This window comes from Aquarana catesbeiana, linkage group LG03, assembly GCF_042186555.1.
Source record: "Aquarana catesbeiana isolate 2022-GZ linkage group LG03, ASM4218655v1, whole genome shotgun sequence".
NCBI classification, from domain to species: Eukaryota; Metazoa; Chordata; class Amphibia; order Anura; family Ranidae; genus Aquarana; species Aquarana catesbeiana.
In genome coordinates this window covers 133,614,331-133,638,017 of record NC_133326.1, presented here as the reverse complement: position 1 = coordinate 133,638,017, position 23,687 = coordinate 133,614,331, and the positions used below count along the sequence as shown (strand labels likewise).

Sequence of the window (23,687 nt, the reverse complement as noted above, 5' to 3'; positions counted from 1 at the left end):
GCTGGGATCACGTGACCTGCATGTGCTAGCAACATTTCAGTGGGAAAATCAAGAGGAAGAATAGCCTTAGCAGGCAAGATGGATGTGACCATGGAACAGTAAAATATTTGGAGCTGACTGAATATTGCTTGGCTGCACTGAAGACTGCTGGACCAAAAGACTGCACTGCACTGTATCATGTGTTTACAGAGTGCTGTCCACACTCAGGTAGTGCTGAAATCCTTAAATCTCCCTTGCCTTTACTACTGCCATTCTGCCATTCACTTGTGCACTCCTCTGCTTCTAGCAATTATTTCTAAGCTGTTTTATTGTAGCAGTGACTTTGCTGGGTCTTTTATCATGTGGCACAATTCTTCAAATAGATATTAATATGTAAAATTGCCATTTATAAATCTATTACTGATTCAATGTACAACTTTAATGCAGACATAAGATTACATTATTGTAGCCACTTGTTGCTGTAAATAAGGAATGTACTTCAAATAATGTTCATGAAAAAGTGAACTATTTTGAGTCACTTTCAGACTATTGTAGTATGCATGACATAAAAAAATGGACTCTTCAGTTGACTGTACATCAGTCCAACAAAATCTGGATCGGTACTTTTATACATCATCCTTAGGCTGCCTACAATTGTTTTATGACTTTGTTATAATAACAACAGTTACCGACTAGCAGAACAAATGTGGCACATGGGTTTTTAAGTATGTGTCCATTGTTTTAAACCTCACTCGCAGTCAGAAGTATCTTTATATGAAGTACAAATCCATGCTTTGTTCCTCCCCTGCTGTGGTCCTGTGCTATGATGTCATGTTCATACCCTATAAGATGTCTCTCCAAAGGACCTCCTCCCAACAGTACCAGGCAGTGGCTGATGTGTGAAGGCAGTACGCAGGGAAGAAGAGCATAGCATCTTTCAATGGAGAGCTGCTTGATGGAAGGTAAATAGTTTCAATGCACAAGTATCAGATATAAGTTTTATGTTTTAGAGTTATTGAAACACTTTCCTCTTACTTATGAGAATTATATTTCTTTTTAACTGGGGTGATTATCATTTGGCTAATCAAAGTAAATTTCACATTAGTATGTAAGTTAGCTGTAGTAGAAGTTATCTAAAAAAACAATTAGTGTCCAGTTATGAGGTGTTGACCAACTGATTTGTGATCACCCAGAACTAAAGCTATGGCTTGTTAATAAAAAATGTTATTTATCTAATCTTTTAGCTTATTGGTTTTGATTGGTGAGTGAAATCTGTATTTTACAGGACTATCATAAATTCTCCCCATCCTGGACTTACTCAACTATAAAAATAACATATTACTCTACCACCTTTCCACAATTTTATGGGTTTATCTGTAATGTTACTTTATAATTAGGAATAGTGTATGTAGTTTTAGATCTATTGGTTAGTGAATTTTATGGTAAAATTCTCAATTCTCCTAAAATTATTAAGCATAATACTTAGTAATGTGGAATGTAGTTTAAGGTGATGTTAACAGACAGGGTCACATAAAACTATATTAATAATTGTAATGGGAAACACATGAAAATACAAATATGAGATTTAATGTACAAAATATAATTGATGCATCAGTTACAATGGTTAATTGTTATTTTATTATTATTATTTTAGTACATTTTACTAAATATTATGAACAACAGCACCACTACTTACAATGACTAGAAAGTGTCCTCTTGTGCTGGTGACTGCCCTGTTTGTTAAAATCTTCATTCTTCTTCCCCTCATCCCCCACTCCCCCAGATACGCACACCGCTGCAATATTTCAGTGTTGTGGGGGTTAATACAAGCTGCTGGACTTGTCACAGGCATTCGTCAGAAGTGATGGCTAAGCCTGCCCTTCCTGACCCACCCGCTGAATGCAATCTGTACTCTGGTTTCTATGGGTCCATGCACACTTGCCAGCACCTTCTGCTTCTTGAACTGTCTTAACTAAATATGTTTTGTAACTCAAGCACCTAAAAATTTGACTCACTTCACAAAGCGAACACATTTGGATAACAATCCTTCATTTTTTTGAAAAGTGGTAGTTTTGTTCAGTCCAATGAGATGAGGGTTACAACCACATGGCAAAAATCCAGATCCTTATTCATTAGCTAAAGCATTGTGAATTGAGCCTAATGTGTGTTTATGTTGCTGACTTGATGTTAATTCATGCCAACCCTTTTGGATAACTGTCTGTTTTATTTTTTTGTGGGTGCGGGGAGGGGATAGATATGGACAAAATTGATCTATCAGCAAGTTTGTGGAATGTGAAAAGAACCCATACAAAGAGGAAAAATACCAGATGGGGAATTTCTATAGGTGTTGTGATATCAGCATTGGATTATATTATTGATATTATATATAGCTGTTGATTCTTATGCCATGTTAGGTAAGTAATACCTCAGTATTCCACATTGATTTGGTTAAGGATTACATAACAGTCCTGGGTTCAGGGTATAGGAGGATACACTTAAGGATTGGGATAAAAATTAGGTGAGCTATCAGATATGGGCAAGGATAAGGGTACATTTTGAGTTAGGGGATAAGAATTAATTTTAGGGGGTAGAATCATTCTTAAGGGATACAATAAGAAATGATAAGTGCTAAAGATAGATACAAATTGGGAAAGCATGGGTGCTAAGAGTAAAATTCACATTTCCTCCTGGCACAGAAAGCTCTTTGTCCAAATGTCTCTCACAAGGGACCCATCACCAGAACTAACTGTAGTGATAAAAAATAAACTTTTCACAGATAGCATCTCTAGAGGGTATTAAGCCCAGTACCTCAGCTCTGCTAGGTTAAACCCAAAAGGATGGCTACCTGTTGTACAAGCACAAGTTTCCAGATGCCGAGTCTATGGATTCAGAATAGGAAAAAAATTATAACCAGTGATGTGTGTTTGAATACATACTCATCCTTTATATTACTTACAAAACATGACCAACAAAAAGAAAGCTTTTAGTTTGTGACAATGAATGTTGTAAAATAATATTCTCTGTAGCAGATCAGTCTTGGTCACATAATTCACTATACTGTATACTGGTAGTTGAGAAATAAAAAGTAAGAAAGCGGAGAACAAATAATAAATATCAGTGTTGATCCTATACACATTGATATTTTGGCATACTCTGTTATTGGAAGTATACAAATTTTAAATGTAGAGGCAGAAAACTGCTGCTGTTAGACCAAAAGCACAGCAAATTTTATTTAAAGTGGTTGTTAACCTCTGACATGAAATCTGAACAAAACATATCCCTCTATAGTGTGTACTTCTCTCATACCAGGGTACTAGTGTCCCCAGTGTCATTTCTGTCTGCTGCCTCGTTCATCTGCTATCAGCATGAGTCACTGACAAGTTTTCCTGACACAAAAAAGTAAAAACGTGATGAGAAGAAAGCTCCAGCACACAGCCTCAGCTCTGTTCCTGTGTGCTGTGTGAAGGAGGGGGGTCTCTCTTGCCTACAATCAGGTCTCCTTACTAAGCTCTGCAGAGTGCAACTTCAACTCCCTGCCCCCTGCTTTCTGAAAGCTCAGCCAAGTTGTGTAAATTGTGCACTTTGAATAGATAGCTGTAGAGATGAGAGGGCTGCAGATAAACAGGTCCAACTTATATATGATTTGTTATATCTCTGTGTATCACCTGAGGCCAGTCACTTCACTGGGTATATGTAATGGTTTACAACCACTTTAATGTGTTTTAAATACTCTTATTTTATTTCTACCGCAGCATGATATTTTGTGGTCTTTACAATCCTTCTTCTAGAATGAATGGGAATAACAGATGTACTAAAGGAGTAGAGGATGTTCACATATCTGTAAATCTTTGCAAATAAGGTGAACTTGTGTTAATTTGAAACACACAGTTATGTAAGGAAATAAAAAACAGGATATATACTAGCAAATGATTGGATGAATGAAGTTAACAGAAATTCACATTATTTGCAAAGCCCACAGAACATAGTTTTCAAAGTGAACAGACTATAGTTACTTAGCAATTCAACCCCAATATGTTTATTTCATAAATAATTACAAGACACAAATGTTTATCCGAACAATGAATACAGCACTTTTTGAAGAGAATTGTAGCCACATTTCTTTGTTTGTGAGACCCATACATACATACTGCTGCTGAAAGTTGAGTCCTTTCCCAAAACATTTATATATACACTATATTACCAAAAATAAGGGTTGGTCTTGTAGCTCACGTGGATGTAATGGGGATCCCAGGAATGGTTACCCAGGAGGCAGGTTGAATCCTGGGAACAATCTCACTGACCAGAGACCCTGGAGTAGTCCTGGGGGTGGATAAGCAGGCCGTAGAAGCAGGACCATCCCATTAGAAATAGTATCTCAGGGTTCACAGACAACACAGTGCCCTCCATGGTGACTGGGGCATAAGTGGAAGCTGTCATAGAACCACAGAGCACTTTCCCTACTTATCATCTGCAAAACATAGGGGTAGTGCTCTGTAGTTCACAGAAACAATGCAGGCAGGGCTGAAAACATTTTTTAATATTCTAGCGCAGCATTGTCAGCTTAATACAGGAAGTTAGGACAGCATGGAATTTCTGGCAGGATCAGGCATTTATGAAGCAAATATATCTAAATGGGATATTTAACAGACAGAAGGTAGCAAATAAGAAGTTGTTAGGTTTAAATACACTTTAAAAATAAACCTAAATACATTGTTTTTATTATTTTTGCTAATTGTATGATATGGGTGGGTCGTACTTCCCACTAACTGTCTACAATGATCCATTGTGGAGCTGTATGAGAGAAAGATGTATCCCGACACACTCGGGCCTGATTCTCACTGGCTTCAGCATGTATCAGAACAGTGGAAACAACAAGCTTTGGCAAAGCATTTGAAGCTTTCAGCAAGCTCTGTTGAAGCTTTTAGAGTACCATTCAGCTCCAGTTTGTAAATATTGAGCACAGATCCAAAATGGAGTGCTGATTGCCAAATAAAGTGGCAATCAACCCTACTATTAGGATCTGTGTTCAACATTTACAAACTGCTGAAAGCTCTGCAAATGCTTTGTCAAAGCTTGCTTTTCACACTGTTCTATTTTTTTCAGTTATATCAATTTGTAAAGGTAAAATTAACAATCTGTATTGACCATTAAACACTTACCAGTTGTTGCCTAAACAGCAGGGTAACATGGAATCACCAAAGCACATTTTCTAATATATATTTCTAGTATATATTGGTCAGATGTATGGCCAACATTCGGAGAAATCATCATTCATTTTTCTATTGACACAAAGGAATAAATCTTAAAGGTAAACTAATACCTAACTTAAATAGTCATCTAGAGGTTATATTACAATAGAAAGTTAATTCCGACATACTTTCCAATAAAATGACTTGTCATTTTCATGCTCATATTTCCGGGCAGAATTGCAGATTATCCTTTATACAAGAATTTCAGATTATCCATTTATCAGCCTTCTTACTGCACAACAGCTGTAATAAAATCAATTGGATGGCACCTGGATGACACTGATTTGAGCACACACAGTTATTGGGGAGGATTTGTAGTTTAGAAACTATTTAAAATGGCGATTGGAGTATTACCACCAAACGTCTGCAGTGCTTCCACATTTATTACTGAATAACAGGGTTATCAATAAATTTAAAGCAGTTAATGTTCTCTTGTCATGTGATCCACACCACACTGAGTTCTAAATGGAGCTGCTTATTCCCTGAAGCCTGTCAGAAAATATCCAACTAGTGCGTCAGCCTAGGGCAAGCAGCGAGGCTATGAAAATAATGTTTATGCTATAACAGAAACAAAGGGGTTCCTTATAATTGTAATTTATTTACTTTTATTTAAGAAAACAAAACACAAAAAATGGGAAAAAACAAAGGTATAATATATACTATAAATAATATATATTAGAACCCATTGATTGAAACAACTTGGCATCTGTAAGGAAGAGGTTAAAATCCATACATTGCCAAAGCCACTGGTATGTTATGCAGATTTATTTTAAGCCTTTAATTATTTTGTTAATATATACAGTACATGCACATGGGGTTTGGTTGCTGTAGTAAATATAGGTGCTGGTTACAAAAAGCTAGCAATTCACCATCTATCTAGTCCAGTCAGGGTGCCCCTGTTTACAGGTATGGTAAATATTGATCACTCCCATGGGCGTCTGCAGAACTTTTTTCAGGGGGGGCATAATTTTAAGGTCACCCATGCTCTGCCCCTTTTCGATAATGTCATGAAGGGGAGGGGCTTATTTATTATCAAATAAAGCGTGATAACCCTCCCCCCATTCCACTGCCACATTTGGCACATTTTGGGGGGAGGGGGGAGAGTGTACCTGGTTTTGCAGTGGCCAAGATGTGGGAACTGTTGTTGAAGCCTCTGCTAGTTTACCAGTGGATGTGGTTGACCCGGTGTCAGTTTCTGCAATTATAATAACCGCCAGTATTGGTGTCAGTTTCTGCAATTATAATCCCCAGTATTGGTGTCAGTTTCCGCAATAATAATCCCCAGTATTGGTGTCAGTTTCCGCAATAATAATCCCCAGCGTTGGTGTCAGTTTCTGCAATAATAATCCCCAGCGTTGGTGTCAGTTTCTGCAAGATTAATCCCCAGCGTTGGTGTCAGTTTCTGCAATAATAATCCCCAGCGTTGGTGTCAGTTTCTGCAATAATAATCCCCAGCGCTGGTGTCAGTTTCTGCAATAATAATCCCCAGCGTTGGTGTCAATTTCTGCAATATTAATCCCCAGTGTTGGTACAGTAGCTGCAATATTAGCCCCAGCATAGATGGTCATGCAGCATGAAGGAGCTAATTAACACTTACATTGGCCACTAATTCAGCTCAAGGGGTTAATAAACACTGCTACTGATCACTAATGCAGTTGTGGCCAGTGGCAGTGTTTACCCCTTTTTACTGCAGCAGGAATAGGTTAACACTGACACTGGTCACTAATGCAGTACAAAGGGGTTAATTAACTGCTATTGGCCACTAATGCATTGGAGATCAATGGCAGTGTTCATTGACACCTTGTGCTGAATTAGTGGCCAGTGTCAGTAAATTAACCCCTTCATGCTGCATATTACTGGCTAATGGCTTAATTAACCTCCTCTGTCTGCCATTCCTCACTTACCTAATTCTAGCTACATGCATGCTCTCCCGTGGTGCCTCTCTCTCTTCCTGAATGACATCATGTCAGAGGCGGGGACTAGAAATGATCTGAGGGGTGTAGTTCACTCCCCCTGCCAGATAAGTGTAACTAATGTCTTCTCAGTTGAATGTAGGAGCGCAGGGAGAGTTCCAGCACTCGGCACCTCGCTGCAACTCTACAAGGGCACTTTAGGTCTGACTTGGGCAGTGATCTGTGACTGTGTACATATTCATTTTCCATGGAGCACAGTTTAGCCGGCACTGCCCGCACTGTCACCCTGACGATTCCAGGGGGGGGCACTTGACCCCCCTTGCCCCCTCTTGCGGATGCCCATGATCACTCCTGAATTAATGACCAGATAGCATCCATTATGATTACATCAGAATACATCAGAACTGGTAGAATAGTCGTGGCTTTTCTATAGTAAAAGTGATTGTAAAGGTAGAAGGTTTTTTATTTTAATGCAGTCAATGAGACTCAGTTCTTGAGACTCAAGATGTGACCTTACTTTTTTGGACAACTGCTGCTAGGTGACCTGCTTATTAGTTGTCTCAGGCCATTCTATGGACCACATGTGGTGGTTAGCTGCAGGCACTCTGTTGGGGCGTTCCAGCCAGGTTGGATGGAGTAGGAGAGTTAGAGATGCGTTTTTTGCATGCCCCTTCTATTGCTTTATTGAATCTCACCTAAAATTCTACACTTGACTGTTGATCCTTTGGTAACCCTCTCTCTATTCACTCTTATTTGTGTTCATAAATTCCTGTTTGACACACAATTTTGTACAGTTTCTGTATACTTTTGGTCCATTTGGGCTGGTGTAGGCCCTGGTTCATTGGCTGACCTTTCCGCAAAATAGATGTGTAAGCTGACCCTATGCAGACAGGGTTCATTTTGAAATGGTTAGCTGCTTTCTGCACCCCCTTCCTGCTGCTTTATGCATCCCCTTCCTCCTGTTCCCTTCCCCTTCTTTTAACTATTCTACTCTCCTAATTAACATTAACCCCACACCTTGGGATGTCCTACTTTGTTGGCCATTTTTTGGCTTTGCAATTGTCTTCTGCTTCATCCACCCCCCCTGCCTTTTTCTGTCCTCTCTTTTCCCCTCTACTCCCTCAGTGGGTGCCAGTCCGGGAGTTCTTGACATCCACTGGCTCTTTTTGTTGCTTTATTGGTCACCATAACATATACTGTATTACATTTATAATGTTAAGGGACAGAATATACCATCAATGCTTTATGACTGCAGGTCCTGTGTCTCCAAGAAATGCACTTTAGGGGCACCTATACCATGATCAGGCCCACATAATACTATATTAAGTGGTTTACTAGAAATAACCCTCACAGTAAATCCAGAGGGGTAGCCTTAGGTTTACACTTCTCCCTCCCTGTTTTTTCTTTGTACTTGAATTTATAGGACATAACCTTCATTTATCTTTTATATTTGTGTAGCACTCATTCCATACTACTTTACAATTCAACTTAATAACACCTCTAAACTGTTGTCCTCTTGGAGGGTGAAAAAAAAAACAACTTTTGAAGGACTTGTCTACCAAAGTGGCAGTAACCCAAGCTGTGTCTGATTTCCTTCAACATCATATAATACACAAATTTAATTCCTTGAAACACAGTATAAGCATACTAATGATTTGACCATTTTTTAGACCTTGCAACAGAAAATATAGATCTTCACACATTGATGGATCAACCCTACCAGTATCCTAAAAACTTTATTCTTCAGGCTTTGGCAACAAATATAGTAGGTCCTTAGCACACTCAGTCAGAAAACAGATGCATACCTACATACCAAAAGTGCATTGCTCAAATAAGCAGAGGGTACATATATCAATATCGATTGCCTCAACTTTCCATAAGTATTATACATATCTGTATGACGTAGCAAATCAGAAAACAGAGCCCATCAATTCATTGAGAACTACGCAACTTCTTGATTACATATCCCAAACCGCTCTGCCTCAAATAGAGCCATCAATCAGCACCACCATATCAGCGAGATGCATGACATGGTCCATTCTCTACCCTCCAGTAAAAGCCTTTGACAGCCTTAAATTGCAATGTAAATTAACCCAGAACAAGTAACCTTCGTACTGCAATGCGAGGCTCAGGACAACACTTTTAAAACACTCTTCCTTATAAACTATTCTAGTAAAAATAAAGCCCCAATGTTTACTCTCCCTAGATGTCAAGAAGGCAACTGACAACCTAGATTAGAGATTCCTATTGGCCAGCCTATTACAAGTAGGACTACCCTCTGTTTTCATAAACAAGATTATAGCCTTATATGCCTCTCCCAGGATCAGGGATAATGGCCTGCTTTCTGATCCAGTGTTAATTTCTATGGGAAACACTGGTAAGAGAAAAGGTCACTGAGACTGAGGATAGATTTATAGCTGACCCGAATGAAGATACAAAAAGAGCGTGGTTGGGAGCTCAGTCCATGTCCACACAACTGGCGTTACAACTGGCCGAAAACAAACGTTTTTTCCTACAACAGAGCCATTTTGAGGAGGGTGAGGCAACTGGGCACATGCTAGCTGTGATGGCGCGTGCGCAGCGGCCCTCCTCCCTGATTTCGGCCATTTGTGACGAGCAGGGATCCCCTCAATACCAGACCGCAAACATACTACAAATTTTTAAGTCATTTTATGCCTCCCTCTACACCTCTCAGGTACAACCCACAGGGGAACAGATAGATGATTTTCTAGAACAGTGTGAGCTGCCTCGCTTGTCAGCCTCGGATGTTAATATGCTTAATGCGCAACTGACTGAGGAAGAATTGTCTATCGCTCTAGCACAGTCGCATAACAATAAATCTCCAGGAATAGATGGTCTCCCATCCGAGGTATATAAGCGATATGCAGATACATTGCTACCTGAATTATTAAAAGTATACAATGAAGGATTAAGGGAAGGTAAACTTCCTGATTCCATGAATGAAGCGATTATTATCGTACTGTTGAAACCAGACAAGAATGCAACATCACCAGACTCATACAGACCTATATCCTTGCTTACAGCGGATGTGAAGCTGTTGGCTAGGATATTGGCAACCAGACTAGCCAAGGTTGTACACAAACTAGTGCATAGGGATCAATCAGGATTCATTCCAACCAGATCCACGGCCCAAAATATTAGGAGGCTCTTTCTGAACCTACAGATTCCTGTGGATAACCCTGGCAATAGAGCAATATTTTCGTTGGACGCAGCTAAGGTCTTCGACAGCGTCGAGTGGCCTTACCTGTGGAAGGTACTTGAACATATGGGCTTGGGGGCAACATTTATTAAATGGGTCCAACTGTTATATGCAGCGCCCTCAGCTAGGATTAGAATTAATGGAGAACTGTCAGAACCATTTTCCTTGTTTCGAGGCACTAGGCAGGGGTGCCCTTTGTCACCCCTGCTGTTTGCCTTGGCCCTGGAACCTCTGGCAGCAAAGATAAGGGGGGACCCAAACATAACAGGATTCAAACAAAATACGGGCACAGATGTCGTCTCCATGTATGCGGATGACACTTTACTGTACTTGGGAGACACACAGGATACATTAAAGCATGTTATGTCCCTCATTAAAGAATTCGGAAACCTGTCAGGCTTTTCCATTAACTGGAATAAGTCAGTGTTGATGCCGGTAGATCCCATAACTGAACCATTACCACAGGGAGCTGAGATGATACAAATAGTACCAGCCTTTCGTTACTTAGGTATACAGATATCCCCAAACCCATCCCAATATATAAACCTCAACCTAGTTCCTTTACTTAGTAAATTCCGTGAAAAATGCACGTCCTGGTGCAAACTGCCACTCTCAGTGGTAGGAAGAATTAATTTGATAAAAATGGTATGGGCACCGCAGCTCTTGTATATATTTAACAACTCCCCGGTTTGGATCCCTAGAAAGTGGTTTGACAGGATAGACTCCCAATTCAGGGAACTGATTTGGAGCAAAAAGACAGCAAGGATTAGCTTAAAGACACTACAGTATAGAAAGGATGAGGGCGGGTTGGCAGTTCCTCACTCTAGGGCCTATTACCTAGCATCCCAGCTCCAGCAACTGGAGGGCTGGGGGATGACAGATCTAGCGGACCCTATCCGCAGACTGCTAGCTGTACAAGATGGGAGTGTGATGGCCCTGGAGTGCCTGGAGGCAGGCTACATGCATCTTGACCCTGAAGCCCCTACAGTGAGAATGCTTAAAACATTATGGGCTCACATGAAAAAAATAGTGGCGATCAGAGGTTTCATAACACATACACCAATATGGCACAACACCAACTATAAAGAGTTATTAAAGTTAAAAGGATTTAGAAACTGGGAATTGTTAGGAATCCGATACCTGTCTCAACTGTATAATGGACCAAATCTTAAATCCTTTATGGAAATGCAGGTGGAATTTAATATTCCACGAACTAATTTCTTCAAATATTTGCAGTTGCGACACGCGTTACAAACGCAATCGCAACGTACTCCATTACATCTGACTGATCACACACTGATACAGGGGATCTTCTTGGAAGACAATAAGAAAGGAATGATTTCCAGAGCATATAACATACTTATCAATGCCATGCAGGACCCATCTGGTCTTCCTTGTCGGCGAGGCTGGGAGGAGGATATAGGGAACATAGACGGGGAGACATGGAACCTGTGTCTATCCAGTGTTAATTTCTAACTGCTTGAGAGTGAATAGTTCCATCCAAGGTATAAATATAGGTGGCATTCCACACATAAAGTAGGTGTATGTAGGTGTTCCATCTAGGGTGTAATGATAGGAGGCATTCCACAAACTAGAGCTGGCCATACATGTTTCAGTTTTTTCTTTTTTTAGCCAGCTGGCTGAACAGAAAAAAACAAACCGATTCCTCTACCCACACATTTGAGGGGGATGAGGAGATCCTCCTCGCTTTGTCATGGTATTCCGACAGCAGAGAGTTAAGCTGGATCAAACTAAAGTTTTCAAAAAAGCTGGTTCATGAGAAGTTGGAACCGTCCGAGCTGCGATCCACGTATGGGCAGCTTTAGTCTCTTTGTGGATGTTCTCCTTTTTGTATGTCAGTTCAAGAAAAGCATTCTCTTCCATACTTGAGCAGTTTGCCCATTTTTGTAATTTTAAAATTAACACTACTAAGCGCTGCCACCCCATGAATGTGCATTCCTGCAGGCCATTTTTCCCCTCCAATAGGCAGATTACTTTAAACACAGACAAAATCTTTAAGCTTAATTACCTACTTTTGTTTACTTGCACTCAACTCAGGCTACTTTCTTTGGCCACTAAGAAACACACCTAGCTTGATAGGATGTCTCTATAAGATGTATATCCTGTCACGCTTCCTTCACTTCTTCCAGACCCTACCTGTCTGAGTCCCTTGCTCCTTCTTTCACAGGACATCTCTGCTCAATTACCTCTGGACTCGATCTTCAGCTCTTCTATGACATTACAGCTTGGTTAAGCACAAGTTGGCGGGATGGGCAGATTTACTTCAAATGAAACTTTATCATACCATGGCAGTCTTGAGTTCAAAAGTCCACAGAGCAACACACAACCCTTATACCCCTTACATCCCTTCCTTGAGTTCAATCTTCACATCGCCCACCCACCCAGGTTTTCTCCCCTTTTGTCACTGAGCTCCTATATGTATAGGACACTTTGATTTGCAAATATAACATTTCATGTCATGTTGGCCCACTGACCCCTATACTTAGCAACCCAGAACTTTCTACAGGATTGACTTGAAATGGAGTACAGCTGAGCACTCTTCGATTATGCAGGCTACATGTCCTTCTGGCCTTAACATCTGACAGCACTGCCCTCTACAGACCTGCCTCGATTTGGAAAATTGCTTCATTATCTGCAACTTAAACACTTCCATGCATGACTTAACACCATGGGACACCCATCCAAGTATTCAAAGCCTTACATCTCAACAATATGCGCACATGTTGTCTCTCAGATCAATAATATTGCACCGGCCTAGGCCTTTTCAGGTCGACTTTTCTACAGCAGGGACTGAGAGAGGAAACTGGGACACTCCATCCTGGATGCTGACTTGGAGAAATTCTTTCTACAGACCTTCAAATCGAGCATAGCCTAGTCAAACCCAGGAGACGAATTACAAGTTGTTAACTAGATAGTATAGTTGCCCAGCCATATTGTACAAGCTATTTCCAGTGTCCTTTAATCTGTGCTGTGGAGGTGCAGGAGGGAGGATGGTAGTATGTTTCTCGTGAACTTGGGACTGTATTAGACCTTACTGCGGGACCAATTTTCAATGATGTCATAAATGACAGCTGCAAACTACGGTACAGCTGTTAAGAAGGGCCTTCTTCTGCTGGTAGAGCCTTGATCTATAGGCACTGGAGACTCACCCTAACTCACTTCCTGAACAAGCTAGTTGGTTGTCAGTGGGCTCACTCACATTATGAGGATGGTGAAATTAACAGCTAAATTATGAAACCAACAGACAAGCTTCATATAAACATGGAGCACTTGAATTTATTTTTCTTCACACCTTCAGTCCTGCCTATTATTTGCATAACCCTTTCAATGCAAATGCACTGATTTTTTCAAAACAACACCTTATCACACACCCTTCCCTTCTTTCCCCTCTGTTCCTTTATGTTCCCATCAACCTCCCAATTGTTTGTATTTTGTATATTGCCCTGTATTAGCCTTAGATGGGTTTTTACTGTAACCTCCACAAGGAGGGTGACTAAATTTTGCCCATACATCCTTTTATTCCTTCTTGTGTGTGTATCTAAGTTTGAAAATGGAATAAACTTTATTCTTTAAAAAAATTAGTATTGTGTATCTATAAAGTTGGGTAGTAAAATGATATGAATAATATTGATAATAATGGTTTTGTATTAAGATATCCAATAATACCATTGTCCGTGGAAACATTTTCAAAATTAAATATGCAAATATTATAAATTATGCATATACATATGGTTCATTGAAAGGGTGTCATGTAAAAAACCTAAGCTCATACTTTGACACTGCAGAAGTAAATACAATTCTGCAGCTGTAGTAATTTTGATTATCTCTAGAAATAATGACTTGCAATCACATCACAGTTCTTATATTCTTCCTTTGTGTTCATCTACTTTTGAAAATTAAAATGCATCTTTAACATTGTGCCTTTGAAGCCTTACAACAATCTGAATTCATCTGAGCTGAAAATAGTGACACTATTGCGGAGTGATGTTCTGTTGTTCCTGTCTCTTATATAAGTGTTATTAGAGAATTCTTTGTAGTAAAAAGCCACAGTGCAAATGGTGAATCTAATATATTAGACAGAAGTTCAAGAAAGAAAGAAAGAAAGAAAGAAAGAAAGAAAGAAAGAAAGAAAGAAAGAAAGAAAGAAAGAAAGAAAGAAAGAAAGAAAGAAAGAAAGAAAGAAAGAAAGAAAGAAAGTATACAAAATGTGCCTTTCACTTGTGTATCCCAGGCAATGGGGGTTATTTACTAAAGGAAAATCCACTTTGCACTGCAAGTGCACTTGAAAGTGCACTGAAAGTGCACTTAGAGGTAAAGTTTCTGTAGATCCGAAGGCGACATGCAAGGAAAATAAAAAACAGCATTTTAGCTTCCACATGATTGGATGATAAAATCAGCAGAGCTTCCACTCATTTCAGACCTACCCCTTAGATTTAGAGCGACTGCACTTCCAAGTGCACTTTCAGTGCACCTTCAAGTGCACTTGCAGTACAAAGTGCATTTGCCTTTCGTAAATAACCCTCATTGTGTTATTTTATTTTATTACTTAATGCCTATGCATTAGTGGAATTCGGAAACATCTACTTAGATTCTTAGGACCTTAGTGACTAGCAAAGCATCACTTTATCTGAGTGAACATTATTTTATTTATTTCTGATATTCTCATATTTTACAATGTTCTATTCTGCTGTGTTTTCATAATCAACATAACAAAAAAAAACATTTGAACACAATGACCGTGTTCTGTCTTTGTAGCCTAAATGTCTTTTTTATTTTTATTTTCTGATTTTAAGTTGCATTCTTCATAAAAGGACAGACTTACGGTGTGTAGTAGAAGTGGACAAAAGGGAAGAACCTTAACATTTTACTACCATATTATAAACAAATGTTAGGTCAGCCTTTTTCAACCAAGGTGCCCAGGCACCATGGGGTGCCTTTAGGTGTCTTCAGGGGTGCCTTGACAAAATGCCTAGAAATTGCCCAAAAACTGTATACAAGTCAGTGGGTGGATTAAGCCTGCCTATTAGTTACACAAAGCCACAGGTTAGGTGTCCTAACAACCAATGATGTCATCGGTTGATAAGGAGGATGTCGGCACCTGCACAGCATCCTTCTTTGCCCCTCCCCTGCCCCTCTCCTTTAGCACCAGGGTCACATTAGCTGAGTGAGGGAGAAAAACTGAGGGAGAAGAGAAACATTGGAATAGTAATCAGTACCAGTGTGGAAAGATGTATTTGCTTTGGAAGAATAAATCACCATTGGGTGTCCTACCCATGGGGATATTGCTACATTATGTAAAACTAATAGTTTTGTTTTTTTATTTATAAAGGGTTGCCTCGAGATTGTGTGGAATTTTAAAGGGTGCCTTGACTGAAAAAAGGTTGAGAAACACTGTGTTAAGTATAAATTTTACTCCTGAAACTCACAAAAATATAGAAAGGTGCACACTAACAAGTTGTAGACAATAATACATACATACGTACTATATTGAGGAGAATAAGTTAAAAATTTCCAAACTAGCCAACTGAATTGTTTAACGTTATTTACTTTGCTATTGTTCAGATCATAATCCATGTTTAGCTATTTGCCATGACCACACATGTACAATTATTGTGCACTGAAGAGGGGGCAGGGGGTCTTAAAGCCATTTACCAAGAAAAAAATTCTAAAACTCACACATACACTTAAAAAAAACCCCCGGGGCTCAAATGTATGGAGTACTTAGCTGCTGTGTAATGCCGCGAACTGACTTTCCGGCAGAAAAGGTCCGACGGAATCGTGTGTGGGCTTCATCTATCTTTTTTCTTCAAAAATTCAGATTGACCTAGAAATAGAACATGTTTCAAATCTGTCCGATGGAATCAATTTCTATCGGGAAAACCGTTCGTCTGTATGCTGGTCTGACGGACCAAATACGACGCAAGGGCAGCTATTGGCTACTGGCTATTGAACATTGAACTTCGTTTTCTAGTCCCGTCGTACGTCATCACGTTCAAAATGAACGGACTTTGGTCCTTTTGTGTGTGTGCAAGTCCGTTCAGTCGGAAGTCCGTCGGAAGTCCGACGGAAGTCTGTTGGAACTCCGTCGGGAAGACCGTCGGACCTTTTCTGCCGGAAAGTCCGGTCGTGTGTACGTGGCATTACTTTGCCTCTACTATTGTTTTTGGCTTTGGTCTGAGCAAAGTAGTCAAGCTTTGCTCCTTGAACCTTTCCTATATATTAAAAATAGATATTAGCTCTTAGTGCTGGCAACAAGAACTAGGGCACTATATTAACAGAATGTTTAGGGCATAAACTTGTGTATTATACTCAGCCTAATTTTAAAAGCAATATTATGACCCATGGGTGTGCGCAACCTATTGCATTAGGATATGCACCCCAAATCTCAAACACACATGTTTGTGTGTATGTATGTATGTGTATTAAGTATATAGAGAGATATATGTATATATCTATATAGATATATAGATATATATCTATATAGATATATATATAGACACACACACTCTTATAAATAAATGTAAATAACATTTTAAAAACATATAAAAACATGGACAGTGTTAGTAGGACAGTGGATGGTGTCAGTAGAGCAGTAGACATGTCATAGGGCAGATGTTGGTGTTATTAGGGGGTGATTAGGGTGTGCCCATGCACACTGACACACTCCCTGAGCACGCCTATGTTATGGCCAAAGATGAAGACTTGCCATAGATTTCCATCCAACCAGTTTCCTCTCTGAAGTACCAGCTGTAATAAAGCAAAGCAGTAGATTTAAGGGCTGAGCAAACAATGTGGTTAAAAACAGAGAAATAGTGATCGGGCAGGCTAGAAAACCTTGTAAGGTCAAGTTTGGTCCCGCTGCCACTGCTGATGTTTGTACCTGGCTTTTTTCAGCTTCCTCCTGCTCTCACTGTAGCATTTACAAAAATACAAGGGCAACTGAAATGTTTATTAGTACACTACAGGTTGTATACAGAGACATCAAAGACTAGTACATTTTGCCCGCATGTCAAAGTGTTATTGATTGACTTTGGGCAGCAAAATAATATAATTTTCCACGTTGAGCAGAAATGTTGTATAAATGTCCACAGGGCTAAATTACCATAAGACACTTGTTGGAAACTGCTTGCAGTAATAAGACAGAACTGTGGTGCACAAAAATGCACTTACAATTTTTTTTTCCACTTTCACTTTTTCTGCTAGCTTGAGAATGCTTGTGAGAAAATTTAGCTTTGCAAAAGAATATCATTTTAAGGCTTATTTCCATGCGTCCCATCACTTTAAAAAGTTAATTTGGACCAAACTGGTGCAAACAAATGATTTCATTTACTAAGGCTTCATTCACACTTGTGCGACTTACCATGCAACTTTGGACATATAAAATCGCATGACAAGTCACAGCCTATGTATTTCAATGGAAGCCATTCAAATCTATGACTTAAAGCCACAGTGACTTTAAAAAGGTCCCTGCACTACTTTGATGTGACTTTAATGCTACTTGAGTGCCATAGACTGCAATGTAAAGTCTTAATGCGCTCTTACGTCCATGCTATAATTGTTTGACAGGATGGAGGGGGTCATAGCCTGCTCGGCTGGAGCGGAGGTGTCAGCTGTGACCCTGGCTCCTGCTCTTCTCCGTGCACCTGCAGGCGATGTTGGCATTTCTTCACTGTGGCATGTAGGACTGTTGGCTAGCCTGGTCACAGGCGACCGTTCTGGCCTATGGTTCTTTATCCAGAGTATTCCGAGGGCTTCTACCCAGGGTGGGAAGGTTTCATAGGTTCATGTCTCTGGCTTTTCACTGCATATCGCCTCTGCATTTTGGTAATCTGCCAACACTATCAAGTATCTATCAGGTACTCAGCATTTCAGGCCCCTACAAACTCCTGTTAGTCTGTCCAATTTTTGCAACTCACCCTCTCAAGCCATGATAAGGGTAGTCAGGGATGTTCTCTTGGCATGGCTACCAGTTACCGGCCAGGTTTCGTGGTGTTTCAGACTTCCTGTCTCCTACCCTCAGCTCAGTTACCAGTTAGTGCTCTAGGCAATTCCCTTTTGCTACGCTCACAACTTCCCCATGTTTAGAATAGAAGGACAAGCTAGGGGTTTGTGGTCATTACCATACCGCAGGCATCATATCGGATTTAAGTATATGTCCTTCTTTGCAATATTCCTCTGGTCAGCTCTTTCTCCCTTCCCCATGCATCCTCTCACCATGAACAGTTTGTTCTCATGTCCAGGTTTACCTTCCTTATTAGGCTCATATCCTAAACCCTTTTCTGGATTTTTGTCAGGATCAGAGGCAACTTTGTGGGTCTCGAACAGGGGGTCCCTTCTTTCATCATCAGGTACATGGGGTGCTGGAGTTCCTCCTGTTTTAGCTGTTTCATACGTGATCCCCTTTTGTAGGCATCCAGGCTTTCACTATTTTCTGGACGGATGGCTGTTGCTGGCCCTTCATTGAAGCTTTCACATCACACCTACTTTGGGTTTCTTTTTGCCCTCTTTTAGGCATACTGACCAGCCAGGCCAAGGCACACCTCAGGTCTTGGTAGTTAGGATTATCACATTTCCAAGTGAAGACTCTGACTACAAGTTAGAAGTCTGGCCGCAGGCTAGCCTGGATTTGTAGGAGGAGTCTGAGGGCTATATATCCCTCCTCCTCCATCAAATCCTTCGTCGGATCATTTCCGGGTTCCCACCCACCCGTTCCCCCATACTTTTATTATTTCATTTACATTTCATTCATATTCATTCAGGGTATGCCCTCTTTTAGGCATACTGACCAGCCAGGCCAAGGCACACCTCAGGTCTTGGTAGTTAGGATTATCGTAGTGAAGTGAAGACTCTGACTTCAAATATCTTTTGTGGCCACTAACGAATCCCTGAGTGTCACGCGGCGCTCAAGGATACATTGGGGGAGGCCACAAAAGATATATACCGTATTTATCGTTCAGTTCTGGCAGCCTCGGAGGGGACAGGGATAGGGCGGAATTTCTTTGCAATGGTGAGGCTGCATTCATGGCACTTGTGAGGCTGCATTCATGGCAATGGTGAGGCTGCATTCATGGCAACGGTGAGGCTGCAGATGGGCACTGATTAGGCTGCATTGATGGGCACTGACCCTTATTTTGCTTCACAGTTCTTTATTTAAAATTTTTTCCTGGAAAAAACTTTTTTTTCCTAAAGTTTTTTCCTGAAAACTTCCCTCTTAAAGTGAAGGTGCGTGTTATACGCCTGTGCGTGTATTACACCAATAAATACGGTAAATCCAAATAACACGCCCAAGCTCATTCTTAGACTCTTCACCACACACAGCCACAAAGGCAAGAGAATTCTTGTTGGGCAGTGTATTAGTTAATTTGCATTTAATTTTAATGGTTCAAAGAATGTAAGGCAAAATGGTCGGCCCTCACGCATGTTCACTTCATCAAATTTGGCCCTCTTTGAAAAAAGTTAGGACACACCGGCTTAGAGAGACTGCAGCAAGTAGTGAAGGAAAGTTTGTTTGGACCAGCTTGGCCCAAACAAACTATTTACAGTGACAGGAAACATGGAAATCAGCTTTAAATATCATTGATCAAAAGTAGGAGTGCTCTGCATCAGCTACGTTTATACAAAAACAATAGTAATACCTGGTAAAGGTAAAAGACAAAAATTGAGTTCTTATACACAAGGGCTTTGATTTACTAAAAGCAAATAGGCTGTTCACTTTGCAAGGGAATTTTCCCCAGAACTTTGGGAACATGGTGAACTTTCATTTGACAAAGAATACACAATCACGTACAAGGAAAATTTTTAAAAAACAGCACTTTTGATGGCACTGATTGGATGATGGATGTCAGCAGAGCTTCATCCTGTTCTCTAAGCTCTAGGGAAAATTCCCCATGCAAAGTGAAACTTTCTATCTAGGTAAATAGTAAACCAGTAATATTTTGGATGGAATTTTAATAAAAGGAGCAAAGAATACTGGATATCATATGAAATTAGGGGAGAACCTGTAGCAGAAGTCAGTATAGTGGACTAATTCAGAACGTTGTTCCTTTAAGAATAGCTTAAATACATCATTTGTAAGTTATATACTTTTGTTCATTTATAAATTAAACTATAGTTTTTCAAGCCCTTGGTCAAAACAACAGTGACTGCTGAAAACAGCTCATGCTTCCCAGAAGGTGTGGAATTTGGCACAAAAGCCATTTCTATACACTGATTTGTGTGCTTTTATCTCCAGGTCAGAAGACACATCCTTGGAATGCTTCAGTAAAACAACAATTTATTTATTTTTACACAATGATAGGGCTACAGAAATTTACAGCTGAGAAATAAAGCCTTCACATAACGTCACAGAGATATGTCTCCGAGTTTTATATGCTTGCAAGGTAATCAGTTACAGATATGTCAGCGCTAGAACATAAAGTCAGCTATCAACTTTTCATTTCTGGCCTGGATTCATTTCTGGCCTGGAATGCTTCATGTTTATGGTTCAACACATTGTTAACCTTCCATGTAACGCATACAGTATGTGTGGTGGCAAAGAGGACAGGCTTTAATGCCCACTCACTGCACATATGTGTCCATGGGTGGTTGAGGTTTCTGTACTGAAAGTGTGCTTACTGTGTTCTCCCAGCACAGAGACCAAGCTGTCTAAAGCTGGCAATAGATGGTGCGATTTTCATTCCTGTGTTGATTCCAGTCAGTGTTAATTGCGAATCCCTCCTGCAGTGCTATTCTGTTCTCCTGGTGGGAGGCATGGGGAGCCATCACTGCCAGGAGAACACACAGTGATTATTACTAGCGGCTATAACCGCTGTCATTAATCGCATGAAAAATCCAACATGCTGGTTGTACCCAAGTTGATCGATCAATCAGCTTGGGTACAATCAACCTGCCCATACATGGTTTAAATCTGCATTTGAGGGTCAAGAAAGACAACCAGTCCTTTCTACTTCACACCAGGACCAGCTTCAAGATCTATTTTGTTTTTTGGGGTGTGAACCAATACATGTTCCTAACTGGTTGGATCCTACTTGAGTATGCTGGGGTTTTTTTTTTTTCCTTTCTTCTGGCTCTCTATTTCTCGGTTTGTGTTTTTAAGGTTTCTACGCTTGTACTGTACTATACTGCATATTATTGTGGGACATGTTGGTTCGGGCACTTTAATGAACGATTTCTGAAATTTGTTAGCCCCTTAGTTTTTAGCAACACGCCTGGAGGAAATTAGTTATCACTAAAGCCCTCAGAGGAGCAAGCACTATAGTACTAGATATACGTAGTGGTATCGGCAGTTCAGCAGGCCATAGGCACACCCCCAAATAGGTTTTCCCAGTTCCATTGGGCTAGGTTGGGAGAGTTTTTTTTTTCTCGGCCTCCCCCACCTCCGCCCCTCCTCCCCATCCCCATCCCAATTTCTTAAGGGGAAATCATGGCATCTGTTTCTCCTGGGGTACAATCAACCACTACTGTAAGATTAACTTCCCTTAATGTGAAGGGCCTTAATGTCCCAGAAAAAAGGTCCAGATTATTCAGAGACTTGACAAAAATACGGAGTCAAATTGTATTTCTCCTGGAAACAAATTTTTGTGCCAGGAAAATCACAAAAATGAGTAACAGAGCTTATCCAATGGTTTATCACAGCATAACGCCGATCTCTAAAGTTAAGGGACTTAGTATCCTTATAGTAAGGTTGTTCCATGGTCGCTAGGCACATACAGTGGGGACGGAAAGTATTCAGACCCCCTTAAATTTTTCACTCTTTGTTATATTGCAGGTATTTGTAAAATCATTTAAGTTCATTTTTTCCTCATTAATGTACACACAGCACCCCATACTGACAGAAAAACACAGAATTGTTGACATTTTTGCAGATTTATTAAAAAAGAAAAACTGAAATATCACATGATCCTAAGTATTCAGACCCTTTGCCATGACACTCATATATTTAACTCAGGTGCTGTCCATTTCTTCTGATCATCCTTGAGATGGTTCTACACCTTCATTTGAGTCCAGCTGTTTTTGATTATACTGATTGGACTTGATTAGGAAAGCCACACACCTGTCTATATAAGACCTTACAGCTCACAATGCATGTCAGAGCAAATGAGAATCATGAGGTCAAAGGAACTGCCTGAAGAGCTCAGAGACAGAATTGTGGCATGGCACAGATCTGGCCAAGGTTACAAAAAAATTTCTGCTGCACTTAAGGTTCCTAAGAGCACAGTGGCCTCCATAATCCTTAAATGAAAGATGTTTGGGATGACCAGAACCCTTCCTAGAGCTGGCCGTCTGGCCAAACTGAGCTATCGGGAGAGAAGAGCCTTGGTGAGAGAGGTAAAGAAGAACTCAAAGATCACAGTGGCTGAGCTCCAGAGATGCAGTCGGGAGATGGGAGAAAGTTGTAGAAAGTCAACCATGACTGCAGCCCTCCACCAGTCGGGGTTTTATGGCAGAGTGGCCCGACGGAAGCCTCTCCTCAGTGCAAAACACGTGAAAGCCCGCATGGAGTTTGCTATAAAATACCTGAAGGACTCCAAGATGGTGAGAAATAAGATTCTTTGGTCTGATGAGACCAAGATAGAACTTTTTGGCCCTAATTCTAAGCGGTATGTGTAGAGAAAACCAGGCACTGCTCATCACCTGTCCAATACAGTCCCAACAGTGAAGCATGGTGGTGGCAGCATCAAGTTGTGGGGGTGTTTTTCAGCTGCAGGGACAGGAAGACTGGTTGCAATCGAGGGAAAGATGAATGCGGCCAAGTACAGGGATATCCTGCACGAAAACCTTCTCCAGAGTGCTCAGGACCTCAGACTGGGCCGAAGGTTTACCTTCCAACAAGACAATGACCCTAAGCACACAGCTAAAATAACAAAGGAGTGGCTTCACAACAATTCTGTGACTGTTCTTGAATGGCCCAGCCAGAGCCCTGACTTAAACCCAATTGAGCATCTCTGGAGAGACCTAAAAATGGCTGTCCACCAACGTTTACCATCCAAACTGACAGAACTGGAGAGGATCTGCAAGGAGGAATGGCAGAGGATCCCCAAATCCAGGTGTGAAAAACTTGTTGCATCTTTCCCAAAATTACTCATGGCTGTATTAGATCAAAAGGGTGCTTCTACTAAATACTGAGAAAAGGGTCTGAATACTTAGAACTATGTGATATTTCAGTTTTTCTTTTTTAATAAATCTGCAAAAATGTTAACAATTCTGTGTTTTTCTGTCACTATGGGGGGCTGTGTGTACATTAATGAGGAAAAAAATGAACTTAAATGATTTTAGCGAATGGTTGAAATATAACAGAGTGAAAAA

At 40.4% G+C, this 23,687-nt stretch overlaps 1 protein-coding gene across 1 annotated transcript in view; it reads left to right on the top strand.

Annotated features, from left to right (window-relative positions):
- Window positions 1-675: 675 nt before the first annotated feature.
- The window catches only part of PAX4 (paired box 4), a 97,454-nt gene continuing 74,442 nt past the window's right edge, over window positions 676-23,687 (top strand). The window contains exon 1 of the mRNA XM_073624000.1: window positions 676-941. Coding sequence (XP_073480101.1) covers window positions 920-941 — 22 coding nt within the window. The 5' untranslated portion in view covers window positions 676-919. The remainder of the gene's footprint in view (window positions 942-23,687) is intronic.